Genomic DNA, 22,262 nt, shown 5'->3' with positions numbered 1-22,262 from the left:
TAAAAGCCAATGGAGAGGTCAGGATTTGTGCTGATTACAAGTGCATGATTAATCGTGCACTTAAACACCACATGTACCCTGAACCACATCCTGGCATCACTGCAAGGTGGTACAGTCTTTGCAAAGTTAGATTTGGCACAGGCCTATCAACAGCTATCTGTGGATCAAGCCACAGCTGCAGCACAGAGTATTGTAACACACAGGGGGGACTTTTATGGCAAAACGCCTCCAATTCGGGGTTAGTGTAGCCCCTGGCATTTTTCAAAGTGTCCTGGAGCGTATGCTCAAGGGCATTCCAGGGGTCTGCCCCTACTTCGACGATGTACTCATCGCTGGTGACTCCACTGAGGTGCTTGCAAGGAGGCTCAAAGCCGTCCTTCAATGGTTCCGCGAAGCAGGCCTTAAACTTAAGAAAAACAAGTGAAGTATAGAGGTTCCCTCAACTGAGTTCTTGGGTTTCCGTATCAATGCCGATAGAATCCACCCTGCTGAGTCCAAGCTGAAGGCCATTCAGCTGGCACCTAGCCCCAAGACAAAGGGAGAGCTTCAGGCATTCCTGAGCCTCCTAAATGTTTGCCATGCATTCCTTCCTAACAAGACCGCAGTGCCAGAGCCACTACACCGGCTCTTGGATAAAAACACCCCATGGAAATGGACCAAGGTCCATGAAAACAGTTTTAAGGCAGTAAAGTCACTAGTGTCCTCCAGTTCAGTCCTCACCCACTTTAAAGAGTCATTGACAGTGTGCCTTGCATGTGACGTATCCCCTTATGGGGTTGGGTCTGTTTTAAGTCATTTGGAGAGTGATGGGACTCAAGTCCCAATTACTTATTACTCTAGGACATTGTCCTCTGCTGAGTGAAATTACGTGCAAATTGACAAAGAGGCCTTGCCCATTCTAGCCAGGGTGAAGAAATTCTATGATTACTTGTATGGTAGGGAATTCACAGTCTTCACAGGCCATAAGCCACTATTGGGGTTATTCACTACTGACAGACAGACACCCCACATCTTGTCCCCTAGAATGTTAAGATGGTCCATCTTCTTGTCAGTCTATAGCTTCAGGCTGGTTCACAAACCTGGCAAAGACATGGGCCATGCAGATGGCCTCAGCCGGTTGCCTTTGCCAGAGATCAAGCCTGATCTGGCTCCAGCAGCTCGCATTTTGTCCATTCCCCTCCATGCAGGGGATGTGGCTATAGAAACTGCTGCAGACAAGGTTTTAAGTAGGGTGCTATCCTGGATTCATACAAGGTGATTGGAAAACAGTCCTGGACCTGAGTTCCAGAGCTACTTCACACGTAGACATGAGCTTTCAGCTCACAAGGGTTGTATTCTATGGGGTAGCATGGTCATTGTCCCCACTTCATTAAGAGACAGGGTACTGCAATCACTACATGAGGGACATCTGGGCATTGTCCGGATGAAGGCATTGGCACGAAGCTACCTATGGTGGTCTGGGTTAGATAAGGCTATCGAGGCTCAAATAAACAGGTGTTACACATGTCAACAATCCAGGCCTGACATGCCACACGCTCCTGCCCACAGATGGGAGGAAACTCACACTCCTTGGTCGAGGATTCACATCGACTTTGCTGGGCCCTTTCAGGGACAGCTATTTTTTATAGTGGTCAACAGCCACTCTAAATGGCTGGAAGTTATTCCAATCGCAAATATGACCACTGCTAGGACCATCCAGGTGCTCAGGAAACTTTTTGCAACACATGGTCGTAGTGTCCGATAATGGGGCCCAGTTCACAGCGGCAGAGTTCCAGGCCTTCTTGAGGACTAACCTCATTAGGCATGCTACTGGCAAAAGCCCAGCAGAACTGCACTGGGGAAGGTGACTAATCATGAAACTGGACAGGTTGCACCCAGACCAGGTGGCAGCAGAGGGCTCTCACCCAAGACCTCCGAGGGGGTTGCAAGTGGGTGATGGGGTGTGGGCCCAGAACTATGGGCATGGGAACTTGTTGGTGCCAGGCAAAATCACTAAAATCTCGAGCCTTCTCTCATATGAAGTGACTCTAGATGGCGGGCGAGTCATTCACCGCCATATTGAAGCAGTTCCCAGAACGGCCACAAAGCAAGGACCTCATCAAAGGTCCACTCATACAGCCAGAAACTGGCAGCCAAGCAGGACAATTCACATGCTCTGAGGACACTAGCAGTCAGAGCAATGGGGAGATGGTTGTAGATGGGGAAAGCCTGGGAGTGCAACATGGGTCGCCTGATGGGGAAAGTCAACCCAACCAATAAAGCCGCTGTGCTAACTCTGCTCCAACAATGGACTTTGGCTTGGGCTGACCTGGAATGGCCAGCCAGAGGGACTCGAGTCAGCCTGACTCTCATGGACTCAAGAGTCATGGTCTACCCAGTCCGGCGGGCAAGCTGGTAGACCGGGAGTTGCCTGGGACCCCCAGGCAATCTACGAGGGTTCGCAAACCTCCAGCTTATTTACAGGATTTTGTCCTTAAATAATTGTGTTGTAATGTTGTGTGATTACTGTAATTGCTGCCTGCTCAGGAAAGCCTATGTATTAGTGAATACACTTGAACAATACTGTACTTTTGTATACTGCTATTTTGTACTATTGCAAATTCTGTAATTGCTGTATTTTATTTTTTTACTTTTGTTATTATAATGTGTATACATTCTAGGGGGGAGGGGTGTAATGTATTGGGCCTTGTTTTGCTGAATGTACCACATGGGTTTGAATGCTGGAAGGTTGCTTAAGCAAGGAGCTGGCTAATGGCTCCCAGCTCCTCAGACAACCCATCTCCAGAGCTCCCATTGGCTGCCTCTAGGGCGGCAATAGATTGCTTTAAAAATATTTAAACCCTTTAAACCTATTTGCAGCCCTGTTTCTCAGTTCAGTTCCTGCCTGAACTCAATCGCCATGTCTCTTCACTCAAGCAACGAACCAAGTACACAACAGGGAACAGGCAAGGCAAAATCATTGTTCAAATGAACTGGTATTTCAAGAAGTGGTGAAGCCGTACTTCCAGTAGGGTGCATATTAGCCCACTGCAATCCACTGAAATAGTGGCAGTAAAAATAATCTTCAAGAAAGCAACATTGCAAAAATCTTGTACACCTCCATTTGGCTAGCTTATCTTTTTAACAAATCTAGCTATGTCCAACAATAAGAATGATTTCCAAAGACAGTAGATGACGCCATTGTCTAACAGGAAAAAAGTACATTCAAAGAGAGTAGAGAGAAAAAACTCTCTACCCTGTCTTTTTGAATGTACATTTTTTTCTGTTAGACAATGAAATCCTTATTGTTGGACATGAAGAGAGGAGGCTACTGTCTGTAGTTTTCCTCTTTGAATTTGCTGGGGAAATATTGGAAGTAACCATAAATGTTCCCCTCCCTTTTTGGAGAAAGATTAAAAGGGAGGCTGATTTGGCCTCAAACTCCAAATTGATGAGTTTAAAATATTTGGCCATCCATAAAATTAAGTTTGGGCTTGAAATAGTGAGAAAAATAAGAGATGGTTCAGGGCCCTACATCACATTTTGACTGGAATCACATCTTGATTTTTCTCATTTCTTCAAGGACAAGCAACAAGCCTGCAAATGTTGTCTTGATGGTATCTGTGCATATATATGTCTTGGGAGAGGGACAAAGCCTTCCAATAATAACAAACAAAAGGGCCTTATTTAAAAATAAATGGTTTGCCTGGAAAAAGTGTGAAAATGAAATATCTGTATGTGAAGTTGTGTATGCAAGCAGTTTGAATTGAAGTGAATGTGTGAGTATGCTGATGTGCAAATGTGTGTGTGTGAGAGTTCCCCACCCAACCCCAGGCTGTGGAAGAAACAGTAAACTGCAGGTTTTGTTGTTGTTGTTTTGGACTAAGTCAAAGGTGTTAGCATGAGAATCTCAAGAGAGAAAATTATTTTGTTGAAAAGATGATGTAAATGAGAGAAATTCAAAAGGGGCCGGGGTCCCTGTGCATTTTTTTTAAAAAAATTGTTCACCTTTCTTTGTTACTGGCTTGCTACATTTGTTTTTCTTTTTCTTTGTTTTGGAAGAGAGAGATGGAAAAAGGAAGAAGAGGGGGGAGGTTTGGGTTATTCTTTTAAAACTTTCTTTCTCTCTGCTTAACTCTGGCCTGGAAGGCAGAGGGAAAGGACGAAGGGTGGGGGGTGAAGTCTGAGATTGTAGTTTTTGGCTTCTAATTTTGCTCAGGGACAAAGAACAAAGAAAACTTGTTTAGCATGGCTTCTCCTTGTTGTAAATGTATCATTTTGTTTCCCTGCTGCAGAGCTTAGAAATGCAGAATCTGTAACACCCCATCCTCCTCCCCTTTCTCTGCTGAGGCTTTAGTTCTGTTCGAGGTTTTTGGGCCAGTTGACAATGATTGTGTGTGTGCAAAACAAACTGGCCTAACATAATAGATAACGTAACCAATGACAACTGAGCTATCCCTTTTGTTAAAGCTGTATTATAAAAGGAAGAACCTTAGGAAAATGATTCTGAATTGTTTTGCTTAGATTTGTAAATGTTTTCAAAAGGTTTAATGCTCTAGTTTCAGTCTTTATATACATACACACACACATACATATATTTTCAGTACATTAACTCAGAATACCACATTAAGGTTTTTTTCTTTTGTGAAGCTGCACTGAAAAAAAATAAGTTTTTTATTTCTTTATGAATGTTAATTCTGGAATAGTAGAAGTTGTTTTGAGCAAAAGGACGGAGCTGGAAGAAAGAAATCAGCTGATTTAGAACCTGCCCAGTTCTGGAACTCAGTAATCTGATTAGAACATGAAGTGATAGAATGACAGAAAAAGGTTTGGCCTGACTTGTTTATAGATGTTTATAGCAAAGCAGCTGAAAAAGGACATAGTGGATGTTGGATGTTGGAGAACAGAATATTAGTGGAAGCTGGGGAGTGGTTCCCTCCCTGTAGTTAACTTAATTTGTTAGTAAGAAGAGAATGTGCATAGTTTTGGAAATTGGAAAGAAAGATTAATAGTAAAAGGAAAAAAGTTACTCACGTAAAGTTGAGAGAAGAGAAGGGAAACTTGAAATGGGAGAACAGGAACACAAAATAGGCTTAAATGGCAGGCTGAAATAGGGCAGGCAGATACACGAAGGAAATGAGTGTTGAGCGGGGAGCAGTTATGTGTTTTATTTTTGGCTGATGTTGTGAATGGTACACAATGGCTGGACAGGTTGTGACATCTAGTGGTTAGGCCATTTCAGTACAGGCCTCAACTCTGGAAAATTTGCCTTGTCCTGTTTGAAATGATGGATTGGAGTTGCACGAAGGTTCAATAATGTCAATGAAGAAGAGAAGAATGTTACTCAGTACTTACATAATCTGGTGCAGGTTTTGTCTTCTATTCCAGTACAGGCCCAGGCTACCCTACCACCTGTCTCTCACCATTATTGCTCCTGGAGAGTGGGTTCAGGTGAAAAAAACCTGTCACCTATAAGTACCAGTCCCAAGTGGTCCCAACCATGCCAAGTCCTCCTGACCCCAACTGCAGTGAGAGTGAAAAAATCAAGGCTTGAATCCATGGAAAGTCCCATCATTTCCTCTCCAGTGACAAGCTCTGCAGCTGGATGACTTGAAAGTGAAATTTCACCCTGCCTCACCTGTTGAACTGTTTCCATCTAACTAGGAGAAAAACTTCAATGGACTGGACTACCGTGAACCTGGGTTCATAATATATAGACTGTGTATTGCTAAATATTTTTTTACTTTGTTGCTACTGTTTCTCCCACACTTTCCTCAGACGATGGACCCAATAATTAAAGGAACAAAAGGGAGTTGTATTTATAACAAGACAAGAGATTCTACTTGCAAAGTGGGGGATAGGGTCATTTGTTATGCTTCTGTCAATACAGTAAAGCCCTACCAATAAGTTCAAACCTAGACATACGGAAGGATGCATAGACTATACCTGTTGAGAAGAATAACATGAGACTTATGGATAGTGCCAGAGTTTCCTTTGATGCATGTAAACCTATTGACTATAATCAAGCTAAATGGACTAAGTGTGGAGCAATGGGGTGGAAACAGGTCTACTCATTTCACACAAAATACATTTATACATCCTATGCAACCTAATACAATCAAAGGAAGGAAAAATTCAATATAATTAAAGGAGTCAGCACTTCCTAGTGCAATGCTGATTCCTGCAATCCGATGTGCTTTGAGATAACCAGACCAGCAGACTTCTCAGCATCATTTGGACCAGCTATCGACTGAACCAGACACAAATATAGGTTCAACTTGACATTTTATACCACCGTCCCAGAAACATTTTTGAGTTTTTCATTCTTTTTATGATGAACTGGAAACCACAATTGAAATTCCCTCAGTATCAAAGAATCTTTTTAATGATTTGGCCCAAAAGAATGGCTTCATCTCTAAATGTGACTGTTATATGTGTGTGGGTACTAGAATGGGTGAACAATGGCCTTGGGAAGCACATGAAATAAATTTTACTGCCCTGACTAGTCAAAATCTCACTGGGAAAAGCCAACAGTAGACCCAACATGTGGACTCTGACCACTTCCATAGTGGGAAGCCTCTGTTTTAAAAAGAGAAGGTTCTGGTAAAAACCTTGGGGAGACTTGGCAAGAAGATGGAATGTATAAGTTACAGGCCTCTTGTTTATATGCTTAATAGAATTGTTACATTACAAGCTGTATTAGAAATAATTACAAATCAAAGGCATTTAGAATAGCATAATGCTGCTTTGCTTCTCTATACTACGCTTGCATAGGAACCTCCATTACCCCGAGGCGAGAAGCATATATACAGAAAGATAAAGAAAATTAATTGGTTAAAATAATACTACAAAAGAAAGATTTGTAAAAAAACAAGTGGGGTATGGCTTTCCTTTTAAATGTTGCTGCCTGTGTGTGGAGGAAATACACCCAGCTTCTTTGGAAACTTGGACAGCTGCCATGGACACAATGTGGTTTGGAGAGATTTTTGGTGATTGGCAAAGGAAAAAATTTCTGGTTATGTTAGCATTTAGAGGTCTTTTGGTTTTCCCATCTCGGATTCCTGTTATCCAAAGAACAGTTACTTCTACCATCTTGGGGATCATAGCATCCTCTGTAAGTAGTGATAAACCCCGTAAGCCAGCCAAGGTCCTGATTATCATGGCAATAACAAAGGAATATATGTCATTGATCACCAAGTAACAGAAAGCATTCTGTTACAAAATTAAAGGGGGGAATGAAGGGTTCTGGAACAAAAGGAAATTGTGTAGTCTAACTGTTGCTTTCTTGTTTTTTGTAATCAGCTTTTGCACCAGGGAAATCTCATGCAAGGTGGGAAAAATGTACATAGATGTGATATACTGAAGGAGGGAATAAGGGAGTGTACAGGAATGATTGATGTCTTCTTTATGATGTAATGGCTCTGTTGTCTGATTTTCATTGGCTAATGAGGTTTATAAAGCAATGCTACCAACTTTCTAAGGTGTAGCACTTCTGGACATAACTCTGCCAGCGTTTCAGATTGTTGGCCACCCAGCTGCTTAATTTGATTAAATAAAGTGCTGCTTGATCAAGAAGTCTCCACTTGGATTACCTGATTAGATTGACATGATATCTCAAGTTCAAATAAGGAACTGGGACTTTACACTTCCAAAACATTAAATTGCAGGAAGTATTAAATATGAATTAATTCCTACCAAAAAGAAATGAACAGCTATACCACTGAAAAATTTTAATGGTACATTGATACCACAGTTGATATGCTTCGGTAGCAAGTATCAAGCTGCAACAAGGGACATATGCATTTCAGCAGTTGACATGCACTCCCTGAATTGCTCTATTTCTTGAGACTGTATCCCAGGGGTCACAAAAGATAGGGACTTTCCTTTTCCAAAAGTAAAGTAAGATCTCCAATTTTAGATTCATGGTCTTGTGTTTTCACTAACTTCCTAGGAAGTGCTTCCAAGGCAGAGATAAAGATATAAATATATTTGTTCTAAAAACCTTCAATAACATTGCACAATGCTTCCAAGTTCCTACAACCATTAGAACCAATACATTTAGACAATGCATAGCTTAAATTAATCCACTTGATATAATAAAAATCCCTTCCTTTGGGGGGAAAATTGGATTTGAATCAATTTTCCCATGTCATTTTATGCTGGTTATTATAAAGCAGTAAAATCAAGTAAGAAGAAAAAGAAAAAAATAATAAAAAAACAGACTTATCAGTTGATAAATTATGAAGAAAATTCAAGCAGAAAGAAGGAAATTAAGGTTAGCAATCTAGCACTTTCTGATATTTTACACGGTAGATCACATAATCTCTTCTATTAATCATTCTGCCTGAGGTTTACCTTATAGTACTATAAAATATTCCAAAGCAATTTTTATAAATTAAATATTCACGTTTCTAAACTGAGCATATTTTCTTTAAAACATAATTGTTTTGTCTTTTGCAATTAAAGCAATCCAAGACATGCAGATTTGGTGGAGAGGATATTTATAATGGATGAGAATTATTTCTTTTTTTGTTTTTCAAAGAAGATGAAAACCTCTTATTAATTTTTGACAGTGCTTCTATTGTCTTTTTATATTAAACAGTTACCTAATCAGAGTAAGTAATATCCATAGTAAAATAGTAAAATACCAAATATTTTATATTATTTCCCACTATGATTATTTTCAAAAGTACCACAACAGGAATTTTCCATAATAAAGATTACTATTAATCACTCAAACTGGTTAATTTGGAAGAAAAAGCTAAATCTGATGGTCTCATGTCTTCCTATTCCTAACCACTCCACAAAATCCAATCCCTAAAATTCTTGTTTATTAACTTTAGTTTTATTTCCAAGTGCAAATACTCAATTCCCATGAAATGCAGCTAGTAAATCTCTACTATTACTTACCATTAGATGTTGTGCTGGAGGCTGCAGCTTTCTCACTGACCTCTGATCGAGTGGGGTATTTCACTATGGGATTCTCAACCTTTTTCTTCTCACTTGTGGCAGAGCTATGGGATTGAGCTTCCATGATGACTTCTCATTACTTCAGTTCTCTTTACACAAATATCTGCATTAACAAACACATCTGTAAGACTTCCTTCAAAAAGCAGGAAAAGGCAAAATAAAAACCCTGCCATAGTTCTCTTTCAAAAGACATGTTGCTTATTAGCCCTTAAAACACATAGACCAACTCATACATTCTATCAAATCAACTCTAATTTATTACGTTTACACCCTTACCCTGAACTTTTACAAGAGCTAGAAGTTAGGCTGAAAAGGGATGAAATCAACATAGAGAGCTTAATTTATATCACTTGTATTATCCACTTCAAGACGCTGAGCTTGTCATATGGAAAGCTGACAGACCAGGTGCAAAACCCAAGAGCTGCATAACGGTTTGATCTCTGTTATTTGCCCCTGCTCCTGCCCATCTAACAATTCAAAAGCATGCAAATGGGAGTATATAAATAGGTACCACTTCAGTGGGAAGATAACAGTGTTCCATACACCTCATTGTATAGTCATGCTGGCCAAATGACCACAAAAGTCTCTTTGGACAAACCTAGCTCCCTTGAAACAGAAATGAGATGCTTCTCCTAAAGTGGGACATGCCTGGACAGGGGAAACCTTAACCTTTACTAATTTTTCATGGTTTCTTTTTTACATTCATGACTTAACATTTATATTTTTATAAATAATGTATAACAAATATTGTAAATCTTTAACATACCTGCATAAGAATATTCTGAAAAATTATCTTTCTTGCTCTGTCCCAAGATTCTAGTAGCTGAGGACCAATGTTTTAATCATATAAGATTAGGCAGAAGTTGAAGTATAAGTATCAAGCTCCATTTTCCATGTTTCCCCCAGCTGTTAAAACTGCACAACTTCCCAATGCCACCCTTTAGTTTAAGGATGCTTTCACTTAATTATATCTGTATAGGATTATCTTTCACATGGGAACAATTCACTACTTCTCCTGCTGGAAGACTACTATAAACTCTCAAAGTTCTTGGGAATGTTTATGTCCTTGGTATCATTTGCACTCTCTACATATTCTGAAAACTTTTTAGTTGAATGTGCCTCTTCTGGTGACTATACCATTTTAAGTAAGTCTATCAACCTACTAAACTCTTCTTTCCCCACCTCTCTTTCATTCTTTTTCCATTCTAGCTTATCTTTCCTTTCTGTCTCCTTCTGCTCTTCTTCCTCTTAATTAATCAAAGCCTTTCATCTTGCTGATACTTTAACATCCCTGTAATCATATTGGCTCAAGTAACTGAGCCTATCCCCATTTCTGTTTTGGTTTAACCACAGGCCTAAGGTGGATACTTGTCTCTACCAAAGTGGTAGTTCTTCTAAGAGAAAATCTGTCTTTTCTGCCTTTTCCCTGTCTATTAGTTTGGCGTAAGCAATAATAAATCTGGTTTCTATAGCCAATTCCTGCAAAAACTGAGCCCCGTGAGAGCCAGACCTCCTTCATTTTGCAACCTTTTTTGAAGCCGAAGCTTGTTTTCTTTTCATGGAGTGTTTAATGAAGTCCCTGAAGTCCCCTCACTTGTGTGGTTGCCATCTTTGTTGGATACCTCACCTTTTTTATGGACATCCCACCTTTTGGATATTGCACCACTGCCATCACTTTGTCACAGTTTATTTAAAATATACTGAAGCCAGTGAGTTTCAAAACACAACAGAGCCAACACAACAACATATGTCATACAAGCATTCCCATACTAGTACTCAATGCTCATCACTGATCCACTGATCCACACACTAGTACTCACTGCTACTATACCTATTCACTCTAGAAGAATTCAATCACCAGGTCTAGACAGATTACTTCTGAGGGTTCTCAACAAACTACGGTAATCATCATGATCTCAAAATCATTGAACTATCCCTTTCAAAGATTCTGGAGCACCGGAGAATTACCAGAAGACTGCAAAAGAGACAGGATGGCTTCCATCTTAAAAAAAAAAAGGCCAAACACGGATCTGGAAAACTGCAGACCTATCAGCATGAAATCAATACCTGGGAAGATCCTGGAAAAGATCATCAAGCAACGAGTTGTTAAAAATAAATCATGCCAAACTGATCTTCTTGCATTCTTTGACAAGTGACTAATTAGTGAACCAGTGAATTGCTATGGACATAATTTACTTGGGCTTCAATAAGACATTTGATAAAGTAGACCACAACCTACTACTTGATAAGTTAGAAAAAATAAGAGTTAAAAGAGCATCGCCACCAGACAGATTAATAACTGGTTGACCAACCACATTCAATGTATAGCCCTTAAATATTTAGTAAACAAACAATTAGGGGAGGAATTTATATCTGCTGGTCTAAAAAAATAATAACGGAGTTGTCTTATATAAAACCCCAGTTTAAACCTATGTTACTTTTATCTAATGATTTGCAGTAGTTGAAATTGAACTTAAAGGAATAAAATCAGTATTAGTTGGCCTGCATAGGCCAAATAATGATAAAAGTAAATTCTTTGAATATCTTACAGTATGGATTAACTACTACCCTTTTTATATGAAAATTGGTTTATGTTAGGGGATTGGAATGGAGTGACTTTGCCAGCTTTGGACCTATTTGAGATGATGGGCAATTTAGTATTAATAGACTCATGGTGACAAAAAAAATGGTTTTGCTAGAGAGTATACTTTTCTTCAGAAAGACATGAATCTTTTTCAAGGATTGATATGATATGGATTTCTAAAAACATTGCAAGTAAAATTTCAAAAGTTGATATTTTACCTAAATCATTTCTGATCACAATCCAGTTCTTTTGGTACTCAGAGGAAAGTGTTTGAGTTACAGATGGTGATTAGATAAATCTATTTTGCAAAAGGAGACGATTGTAAAAGACTGTAAAAAAAGTGAATGAATATTTGGATAATAATTTAGGTAAAGGAAGAAGTTTAATGACTGTGTGGGATGCTAGTAAAGCCATTATGAGGGGTTGTTTTATATAATACAATGGCCTAGAAAAGAAAATATCCTAGGAAAATATGCAAAAGATATTGGATGAAATTAAACAAAAAGTAATTGATCTGCAAAAGACATCTATGAACTCTAAAATTTCAAATCAAATTAAATTGTTATAGCAACAATTGTCTATGTTAACAGTTCAAGAAATAGAAAGAAAGCTGAATTATGTGAAACAAAGTCACTCTGAGTTTGCAAGTAAACCAGGAAGATGGTTGGCATATAAAATAAGAGGAAAGGAAAAAGAGAATGATCAAGAAAATTTGTGAAGGGAACAATGAGCTTATCAAAAAGTCTTTTCATAATTTTTATTCTAATTTGTACAAAAAGCAGTAGTTACATATGTCTAAAATAGATGAATATCTGCTAATACAACAGTTGCCTAAACTTTCACAAATTCAGAGACAATTTATGAATGACTATTTTAAATATTACAAGCTATTAAAAAAATGAAGGCATATATTCATAAAGATCAATCTGACTCTCTGCCAAAAAGACAGTTAAGAAATAATGTGAGGACTGCTTTAAATATTATTGAATACTCACAATAGAATAATGAGAAATAGGTAGTTCTAATATTTTTAGATGGAGATAGTACTTTTGACAATCTAAACAGGACTTTTATGTTTAAAGTGCTAGAAGAAATAGATTTTGGAGAGAATTTTATTCAAGGAATCAAAGCTGTCTATACGTCACAGCAAGCAAAAATTGTTATCAATGTAATTTAACCAATTCATTGGAAATTCAAAAGGGTACAAGACAAGGATGCCCCTTATCTCCTTTATTGTTTATTTTGGTGTTGGAAGTTTTGAATAGATACTAGGCAAGATGAGAAAATCACATGTATAAGTATCAAGAAAGTTTATAAATTGAAGGCATTGGCTGGGTCTTGCAGGTTACAGAAAACAACAATACTGATTAAGAATATAGCCTCTCAGGACTGTGATATATTGACTAAAAAGTCTGGTTTTAGGGTCAAGAAAAAGTTGAAATATTTGGGGATTATGTTGACAAACACAAACTATTTCAAAATAATTATGTGACTCTTTGCAATGATATATAAAAAAGGATTTAAAAAGATGGGACAAATTTTACTTATCATTATTGGCTAGAATTTCTGTAATTAAGATGAATGTTTAATAATGAGGGATAAAAGCAAAATCATGTGAAGCATTAATATTGTTTGTTAATGCTTTGATAAAACTACATCACAGCTTTGTTTTGTTGGTTAGAGAGAGGACTTAAAAGAGGCAGGACAACAGAAGCAAAGATTTTCTAGGCAGCCTGCCCTCTCACATAGGAATATAAGGATACCCAATTTTTTGAGTTTCCATCTTTAATGCTATATGTAAAAGATATTTAAATCAAAAGGAGTTGTTTCTGAATGATATAGAAGAAACTAAAACTAAAACTTACAAAAGAAGCTTGAAATATTCCCTGTAGACACATTCCCACCAGCCAAAAGCCATCTGTGAATAAGAGATTGGGCAGAAAGCCAACTCGTTCCTTCTACTTTCTGTAAAGCTGAAGCTAAACTGATCATCCATTTGACTCTCAATCCAAATATTTAAACTTTGACATTTACATCAGTCTAACCAAACCACAATGAATTGTATCTTCAAGGATGTTCGTGTAAACAGTTCATTTTGTTTGTTTTAGAAATGTAAGGCTAAAAAGGATTATTGAAGTATGACACCTGGAGGAGAAAAAGAGTGAGGAAAGGGACAATGAGAGACTGATCTCTAGTTAAATGTAAAACCATTCAACAGCCCTACAATGTAATATACCATATAGCAATATATTGCTATCCTAGTTTGAATCTTCTATTTTTAGGATCATTTGTTGCTCGTAGCTTTTTTAATAGGTCTGTTATTCACATAACCCATTAGTTTCCAAGAAGACTAACACGATTTGCACATCTGTGTAATGACAGCCTGATATCCATACAAAAATAATCCAGGAAGGAACAGAGGTACAACACTACCAGCCCACAGGAGTTACAAAATGAAATAAGCTAGTCTAGAAGTGATCTCCAATACCTGAAGGGATCTACAACCAGTCTTAATAAATATTTGTTATCAATAAATCAATTTAACATTTAATTAGCTTTTTAAAAGTGTTGCTTTTATTTTATTTTTTATTTTTATTTATTTATTTATTTATTTTATTTATGCTTTTCCCTTCAGAACACATAAAAACCTGTCACACTGTAAGGATTTACAGCATTTTATTGTATTTGCTAAGTGCAATTTCTTAAAAAAAAACAACCTACATTTATAAAATTACTCGATCAGAACAAATTGATTTGATTTTTTAATTCTTTCAATATTTCCACCTTAAATATCTTATAGCTGATTTGTTTTATAAATTGAAAGGCAGACAACAGCCTACTCACTGAATGACAAAATCATATCCTACTAATCCTCATATAGGCCACGGCTTTTCAACTTTTTCACCCATTGTACCACTTTCAGGATATGGCAACATCCGAGTATCACCAGTCACCTAGCAAGGTGTCAAAAACTTGATGGCAAAAAAAAAGAAAAAAGTGATGAAGTACAGGTTATCCTCAACTTATAATAGTTCGCTTAGTGACTGTTTGAAGTTACAATGGCACTGAAAAAGTGCCCCCCAAGCCACAGCCGAGCAAGACACCTGCCTGCCCGCCCGGCAGCGCGCTTCCTCCTGTCCGAGGTTTTCATTGGTGTGAGCATTTCTGTTGAAGATTGGCAGCGGGGGTGGGGTGCGGGGGGGTGTTTGGTTTTTATTCCCCCCATCTGCTGGGTGATTGCAGCAGGTTTTGGTCACTCCACATGACCCTGGGACACTGCGACCATCATAAATATGAATCAGTTGCCAAGCATCTGAATGTAAATCACAAGTCCCTGGAGATGCTGCAACATTCCAGCTGATCGGCGCTTCTTCTAGGCTCAGCAGAAGTGCCAGGATCACCGCCGAGCTCCAGCTGGAGCCTGGCGCTGATCTTGGTGCTTCTGCTGAGCGCTGATAGCCCTGCAGCTCCAGCCATCTCTCGCTCAGGCTTGTGCGGTGCTGCCACCGGTTCAGCTCATTCCCCTCCCCTGCTACCACTTTTCTAGGATGGTCGTGTACCACCTGCTAGGTGCCAATGTACTACAGGTGGTACCTGTACCACTGGTTGAAAAGCCCTGAATAGGCTACAATCACGAATATCTGGAAATTGTTATAAGTGGCTTATCATTAATCTCCTTAAAACAAAGTTAAAGCAGGAAATTTCAAATTCTACATTATTGTCTAATGCAGTGTTTTTCAACCTTTTTTGGGCACACTTGTTTCATGAAAAAAATCACGAGGCACTCCACCATTTTCCGCACTGTTGGACCTCCCCACAGTCGCTACACGAACGGTCGTAAGTCGAGGATGGCCTGTGTTCTCAAGGGGTTGGACTAGATGACCTCCAAGGTCCCTTCCAACTACTTCTTCTTCTTCTTCTTCTTCTTCTTCTTCTTATTATTATTATTATTATTATTATTATTATTATTATTATTATTATTATTATTAGCCTCTTTATTTCATTTTATTTTATTTTGGGGCTTTTGTTTGTTTTTGCTGTGAAGGAAAAGGAAAGCTTGCATTTCTTTTTAATTTATCTTTCTGTATTTTCTTTTTTCTCTTCTTTTCTTTCTTCCTTCCTTCCCTCCCTCTCTTTTCTTTCTTTATCTTCCTTCCTGCCTTTCTCTCTCCCACTTTCTTTCCCTCCCTCTCTCAATTTCTTGCTTTCTACTTGTTGTGGAAACTGGATGCTACTTGCATTTCTTTTTAATTTTTCTTCCTGCTTTTTTTCCTTCCTTCCTCCCTTCCTCTCTCTCTCTCTTTTTCTTTTCTATTCTCCTTTTTTTTTCTTTCTCCCTCCCTTTTCCCCTTCCCCCTTTCTCCTTTTTTCCCTTCCTTTTTTCTTTCTTTCTCACCTTTACCATCAAAAGCACTTCACTCCAGCGGGGGGGAACCCCAAAGGTTTTTAATTGCTTTGGTCCAAAGGACATTTTATTATGCAACGTATCAAAAGGACAGGTTAAAAAAAAATCAGCCGTGTAATTTTTCAGATGCAAGCGAAGCCTCCAAGAGCGAAGTGGTCAGATCCCTCTATTTCGGGCTGGGGCAAGGGGTCGCGGTGAGCAAAGAAAGCGGAGCCAGGCAGCCGACCAGGTGGGAGTCTCTCATCCTCAGCCGCGCGGGGAGTAAGGAGTAAGCGGCGCGTGCTGGGGAAGAAGAGCTTTTTCGAACGTTGCAGGCAACCAACCACGCGACAGCTCAGGCGAGCCAGGCTGGCCGCCCGTCCGTCCTCTTCCGATAAGCGAGCCGGTCGCCTCTCCCCAGCTTCTCTCTCTTCAGCAAGAGACCCTCCGAAGCCAGAGAAGGGGGCGGAGCTACGCTGCCGTGGAGCCCTTGTGCCTAGAGAGGTCGAGCCCACTTCTTTTCCCAGGCTTTTGCTTCCAGCAAAGTAGGGCCGTCAGCTTAGCCAAGGCTCCGTTGCCCAGCGCTCCCCGCCAGAGAGTCTTGCAGCGCCGCTCCGCCTGCAGCTGTTCCACCTCCTCCTCCTCCTCCTCCTCCTCCTCCTCTCACTGCTGTCTCCTAGGTCAGTGTTTTTTCAATTTTTCCCACGGCACACCAGGCAACATCTCGCGGCACACTAGTGTGCCGCGGAACAGTGGTTGAAAAACACTGGTCTAATGTTGCCAAACACACAAGAAAAGACATTGTAATCTGTATTTAAGCAGACTGAACCTTAGTTCTCATTAATGTGGGTGTATTTTTGCAGTGCCTAACAGACATCCAATGTGTATTATGCCACTTTTGCTATGCAATATTTCTTTAAACTTCAGGAGAGAGGTTGCTTATTTCAACACTATGCAATGTAAAAAATCTATACTGATCTCAAATGAAAATCTTATACATAACTCTGTGTACCTGCTGCCATATTCAGTGTTTTCACTTTGAGTCACTACTTGTTAACATCTTCAAAACAGTCGCAATTTTAGAGGTTATTCACAGGTGATGTTATAGGGATACTTTTCCACTCTTGAAACATTTCATATACTGTAGCTGGAAACTTAAATAAATTATGCTATAAAAAGTAGAATAGTAAAAAGTAAAACTATTTTGAATTTATTAGATTTTCTGCCAGTAAGTAAGATTACATTGGAATAAATGCTGAATGTTTAAGCATCTGTATTTATTTTGAAATAATTTTAAACACCTTCAAATAAAGAAATAGAAAAAATCATTACTAAAATTATTTTACAAATTAAAGAAAATGTTAGCACATTAGACTCTATTTGTTATCTTTTATCTTTTTTACCTTTATATTATTTTTTATCTTTTATCTTAATTTATAACTTACTTAATATTTTTATCTTTTATCTTATTTTGTAGCTTACTTAGATGTCAGTACTATGAAGTTCAAAGTAAGAGTTAGAGTTTACATAGCCCCAAACCTTTTCAGATCTATCTTAAATCACCAAACAAAATATTAAACTGGAAAGAGTGAGAATATTTTTTTTTGTCTTTTTTTGTCCTATCTGAAAGTGGAAGGAAGAAAAAGATAATAATAGCATTTTGACATTTCCTTGATTCTACTATCTGAATTATAACTCTTCTTATTTATATGGCTGCCCATCTCACCTTGTTGGCTCTGGACATCTAACAGAAGTTAAAAATAGGTGTGTTTGTGTGTATCTATGCATCTATGTGTTTCTGTTTCAGTGTTTCTATGTCTGAGTGACATTTGTGTATATTGCTGCTCTATTATCTCAAATAAAAGGAAATACCAACTGAGATCACTAATGGATATTATTTGGGTGGGGGAGGGTGAGGGTGTTCCCACTTGGCATTCTTGTGTCCAAATAATATTTTAATAATAACTTTGCCCAAAATGTATTATTGAAAAGCAGCAAAAAAATTACTTGCTTTGTAATTATCGTATAATTCTGCTATTTCAATGAATGAAAAATATATCAATAACAACAAATACCGTATTTTCCGGCGTATAAGACGACTGGGCGTATAAGACGACCCCCCAACTTTTGAGATGATTTTCAAGATTTTTCGTCTTATACGCTGGAAAATCAGCGAGCCTGGGAAGGCACGCCCTCCCCTCTCACTGTGGAGGAAGCAGGGCAGGCTGGCATCTGGCGGGAGCCAGCAGGGCAGTCCTGTGCATACGCGCGCTCCCCGGCTGTTAAGGAGCACTCCTTAACAGCTCTTAAAGTTGACAATTGGGAGTAAAAGTGTTTGTTTAGTTTCTATTACAGACATTTTGTGTGCTTTGAGGAGTTCTTCCATACCAGGAGAGGAAACATGGGCACATAAAACTTTCTATTCTCTAGCCATTTCTCTTCATACCGTATTTTCCGGCGTATAAGATGACTTTTTAACCCATGAAAATCATCTCAAAAGTTGGGGGGTCGTCTTATACGCCCAGTCGTCTTATACACCGGAAAATCAGCGAGCCTGGGAAGGCACACCCTCCCCTCTCACTGTGGAGGAAGCAGTGCAGGCTGGAGCCGGGGAGCGATGCTGGGGAGTGCACGCATGCGTAGGACTGCCCTGCCGGCTCCCGCCCGACGCTCTTCCCTCTTGAGGCAGCATCGCTCCCCGGCTCCTAAGGAGTCCTCGGGGATGCTGCCTCAAGAGGGAAGAGCATCGGCTCCTTAGAAGTCCTCGGGGATGCTGCCTCAAGAGGGAAGAGCATCGGGCGGGAGCCGGCAGGGTAGTCCTGCACACACGTGCGCTCCCCGGCTGCTAAGGAGTGCTCCTTAGCAGCCGGGGAACGCACGCGTGTGCAGGACTGCCCTGCCGGCTCCCGCCCGACGCTCTTCTCTCTTGAGGCAGCATCGCTCCCCTGCTCCTAAGGAGTCCTCGGGGATGCTGCCTCAAGAGGGAAGAGCATCGGGCGGGAGCCGGCAGGGCAGTCCTGCACACGCGCGCACTCCCCAGCATCGCTCCCCGGCTCCAGCCTGCCCTGCTTCCTCCACAGTGAGAGGGGAGGGTGTGCCTTCCCGGGCTCGCTGATTTTCCGGTGTATAAGACGACTGGGCGTATAAGACGACCCCCCAACTTTTGAGATGATTTTCATGGGTTAAAAAGTCATCTTATACGCCGGAAAATACGGTATGAAAAGAAATGGCTAGAGAATAGAAAGTTTTATGTGCCCATGTTTCCTCTCCTGGTATGGAAGAACTCCTCAAAGCACATAAAATGTCTGTAATAGAAACTAAACAAACACTTTTTCTCACAATTGTCAACTTTAAGATCCTCATTAGGGAATTCTGAGAGTTGAAGTTCCTAAGGTTGTAAAATGAATGAATTATGAATTAGTCCAGATACTGGAAAATATTTTATGCTTTTCTTCGATAAGCATAGAAAGGAAAAGGAAAGTCCAGATTACAGAGAGTTCATTCATAGCTAGAGAGCAAATCATATAATGACATTATCCAAACACTACCTGAAGTGAAAAAAATTAAATTTGGGGCACAAAACCCCCTTATTTTAGTTTTCTTTTTTTTAAGAACATATTTTTATATTCTTAAGAATAGCACATTTCTTTATGAAGAAATTCTACAGATTTAACGAATGATTTCAGAGTTTGTTTTTAGTATAGACTACTACTTCTTAGGATTTAACTATATGAGCCTATTCATGTCTTAACGTAGTTTCTATTGTTTACTACTAAATTTGTGGTTTCTATTTACGGTATAATTTTTTCCTGCTTCTCAAATAGCAAAAGCTAAGATAAACATACATAATACAAGGTACAGCAGTTGGCCTTTTTTTGGTTTTTTCTGATTAATAAGTACACTTGCAAGAAAACTTTTACAATCATATAAAACAATTATTATTAACTAATCTTAAACAAAATTCACTTTGAAACAACAGCACATGTTATGATATTTTGAAGTACTAATTTTTTTACTGTAAAGATTTTAGGTTTTTTCCCTTAAAATATTTTTTGCAGTTCTCAACCTTGTTTTCCAACATGGAAAAGATTGCTTCTTAAGTTACTTACCCTGTCAGAATGATTGCAGTGCAGGAAAAAAAAGCAGTTCTGAACTTTCATAGGCTAAAAAAAGAGGGATAAACATTCCTACATGAAAGCAAACACTCATGGTTTTTTTCCATCCAACCATGCCTTATTCTTTTGCAATTTTCCCCGCAGGCTTGAGCCCATTCAACAAATTAATCTGAGCCCAGTTTCAAGCTAATCCTTCCCAAATCAACAACCTGCTTGCAGGTGCACCTCTGGTTTTCAAAACATACAAGCCTGCAATTTATACTGTGTAAAACTGAAATGATTCAAGCAAGTTACTGGTACATGATCATTCAAGAAACAGAAATACATTTGAATGAAAATTCAGATAACTACCTTCGATATATTCTGCACACTTCCAAAGCTAAAACAAGGAAAGTTTAACAATTTTCCAAATCCAGAAAAGACTAACCATTCTTAGTCAATTTTAAAAAGTGCCAATGTGAAGTAATCAGGCAAATTCAATTGTGAACCTTTTTACATACTATTTAATTTGGGGGAGGAAATGGCACAGATACCAATTTACTTTTTCTTGCAGCAGCAGAAAATTCTCATCTGAATTCTAAGAATTGGTACTAGATTTTGGACACTTGAACTAGATAAATCTATATGAACAAGTACCAGAAGAAAACAAAGAAATTATTTACTACCAATAAAGGAGAATATTTGTAGCTCAGAGTTAAATAAAGGGTCCTTGATACTCTCTTAGCTTTTTTTTCTTGCAGATGTTTTATTACCCAAACTAGGTAACATCATCAATGCTAGTAAGAAATGGGGTTTACTCTCAGTTTATACTTCTAGTGGGCCTGCCCTGGGGTGGTCTTAGAGATTCCTTGGTTGCATTGTTTACTGTTGGCTTGTTTGGCAGATCCTTGATTGGGATATTGTTTACTTGAATGTTGGTCTGATGTTAATCTTGATGTTAATCTATGCTCATCAGGATGCTGATTGCTGGTGGGAAGATATTTTGGTATTTTGTTACCTTTTGGGCTTGTTGATGCATTGTCTATAAATATTGTTTATATCTATTTGTCTATATATGTGTAACTTTTCAGAATGCCAAGCTTCTAAAAATTCCCTGGAGTTTTTGGACTTGGCTGTCAATGCTGCTAACATCGGATGTTTTTGCTTTGACAACATATGGAGATGCAACCAATTTCCTTCTTATGTTTTAGTCTTAGAATTAGAGTTAGAATTAGATGATACTGGGGGGGGGGAGGCATGTGCATGGGAGTTTAGTTAGACATAACAATACTGTAACTAGTGTGAGAACCAAGGTTTTTGAAATAAGAGATGATAAGAATTGGCGGGCTGGAGAACTGGAGGGGGAGCCTGCATTTCAAACTAATTGGAGAATGTGATTTATGACTGTGAATTAGAGGAGGGAATTGTGCTTTGATACTATGCACTCAGGGGAGGAGAATTCAGATTTTGGCTTTGGCTATGTAAGTGCCGATGCTTTGTTTCTTGAATAAACAATGCCTCAAAGTTCTTTGAAGAGTTTCATCTGTCAAAACCATGACATTAAGCTAAAATCTCCAACTTTTATAAGTATCTAGGGGTCCCGAACCCCAGTCGCTGGAGGAATCAAGGGATAAGCCGACTAAGAGTCAGGGAAGGTCTCAGCATGGAGAAAGAGAAGACGCCTGAAACCAGCACCCCGGCAGCAGCTGCTACCCCAGTGGGGCGAGCAACAGCCAGTAACCCAGTGGAAAAAACACTTTTTTAGGCCTCCCAGCTGGGGGCAAAAACCAAGCCATGAGAACAGCTGATCTGGTTGTCGGAATGAACCCAGCCCAGCAGAGACTCCAGATGCCTTGAGACAGCCTTGCCACCCTCAAATGCTTCAAAAGCAGATGAGGTTGAGCTACCATGAAGGGATTCCTGCATGCCAGCTTCCCCAGACCAGGAAATACCTGTCCGCAGCTCAAGTCAGTCAGTGGAGAAGTTGGTGGAAAAGTTTAAGGAGCTAGAGATGAGAAGTGGAGAAGGTTAAAGGTTTAAAGGTTTATTAAATTTATATGCCGCCCTTCTCCCTGAGGACTCAGGGCGGCTCAACCTTCCCGTTGAGGGCAGGGTGGAAAGCAACCTTCCCATTCCCCATACGCTAGCAATCAGGATGATTGACGAGGCAGTCACTAACTCTTGCCGAGGAGAACCCCCAGCCCCTCCTTCACAGATCAGGCAGCCTTCCTGTCTTCAGAGCCTCCTACCA

General features: G+C 39.4%; 1 protein-coding gene across 1 annotated transcript in view; it reads right to left on the bottom strand.

Moving 5' to 3' along the window:
- GLI3 (GLI family zinc finger 3) overlaps nt 1-9,013 on the bottom strand; it is a gene marked incomplete at its 5' end in the record, with an annotated part of 320,743 nt that extends 311,730 nt beyond the window's left edge. The window contains one exon of the mRNA XM_083378272.1: nt 8,890-9,013. Coding sequence (XP_083234398.1) covers nt 8,890-9,013 — 124 coding nt within the window. The remainder of the gene's footprint in view (nt 1-8,889) is intronic.
- Nucleotides 9,014-22,262: the final 13,249 nt, after the last annotated feature.

This window comes from Vipera ursinii, assembly GCF_947247035.1.
Source record: "Vipera ursinii genome assembly, chromosome: Z".
Lineage (NCBI taxonomy): Eukaryota > Metazoa > Chordata > Lepidosauria > Squamata > Viperidae > Vipera > Vipera ursinii.
This window is presented reverse-complemented; position numbering and strand designations above follow the sequence as displayed.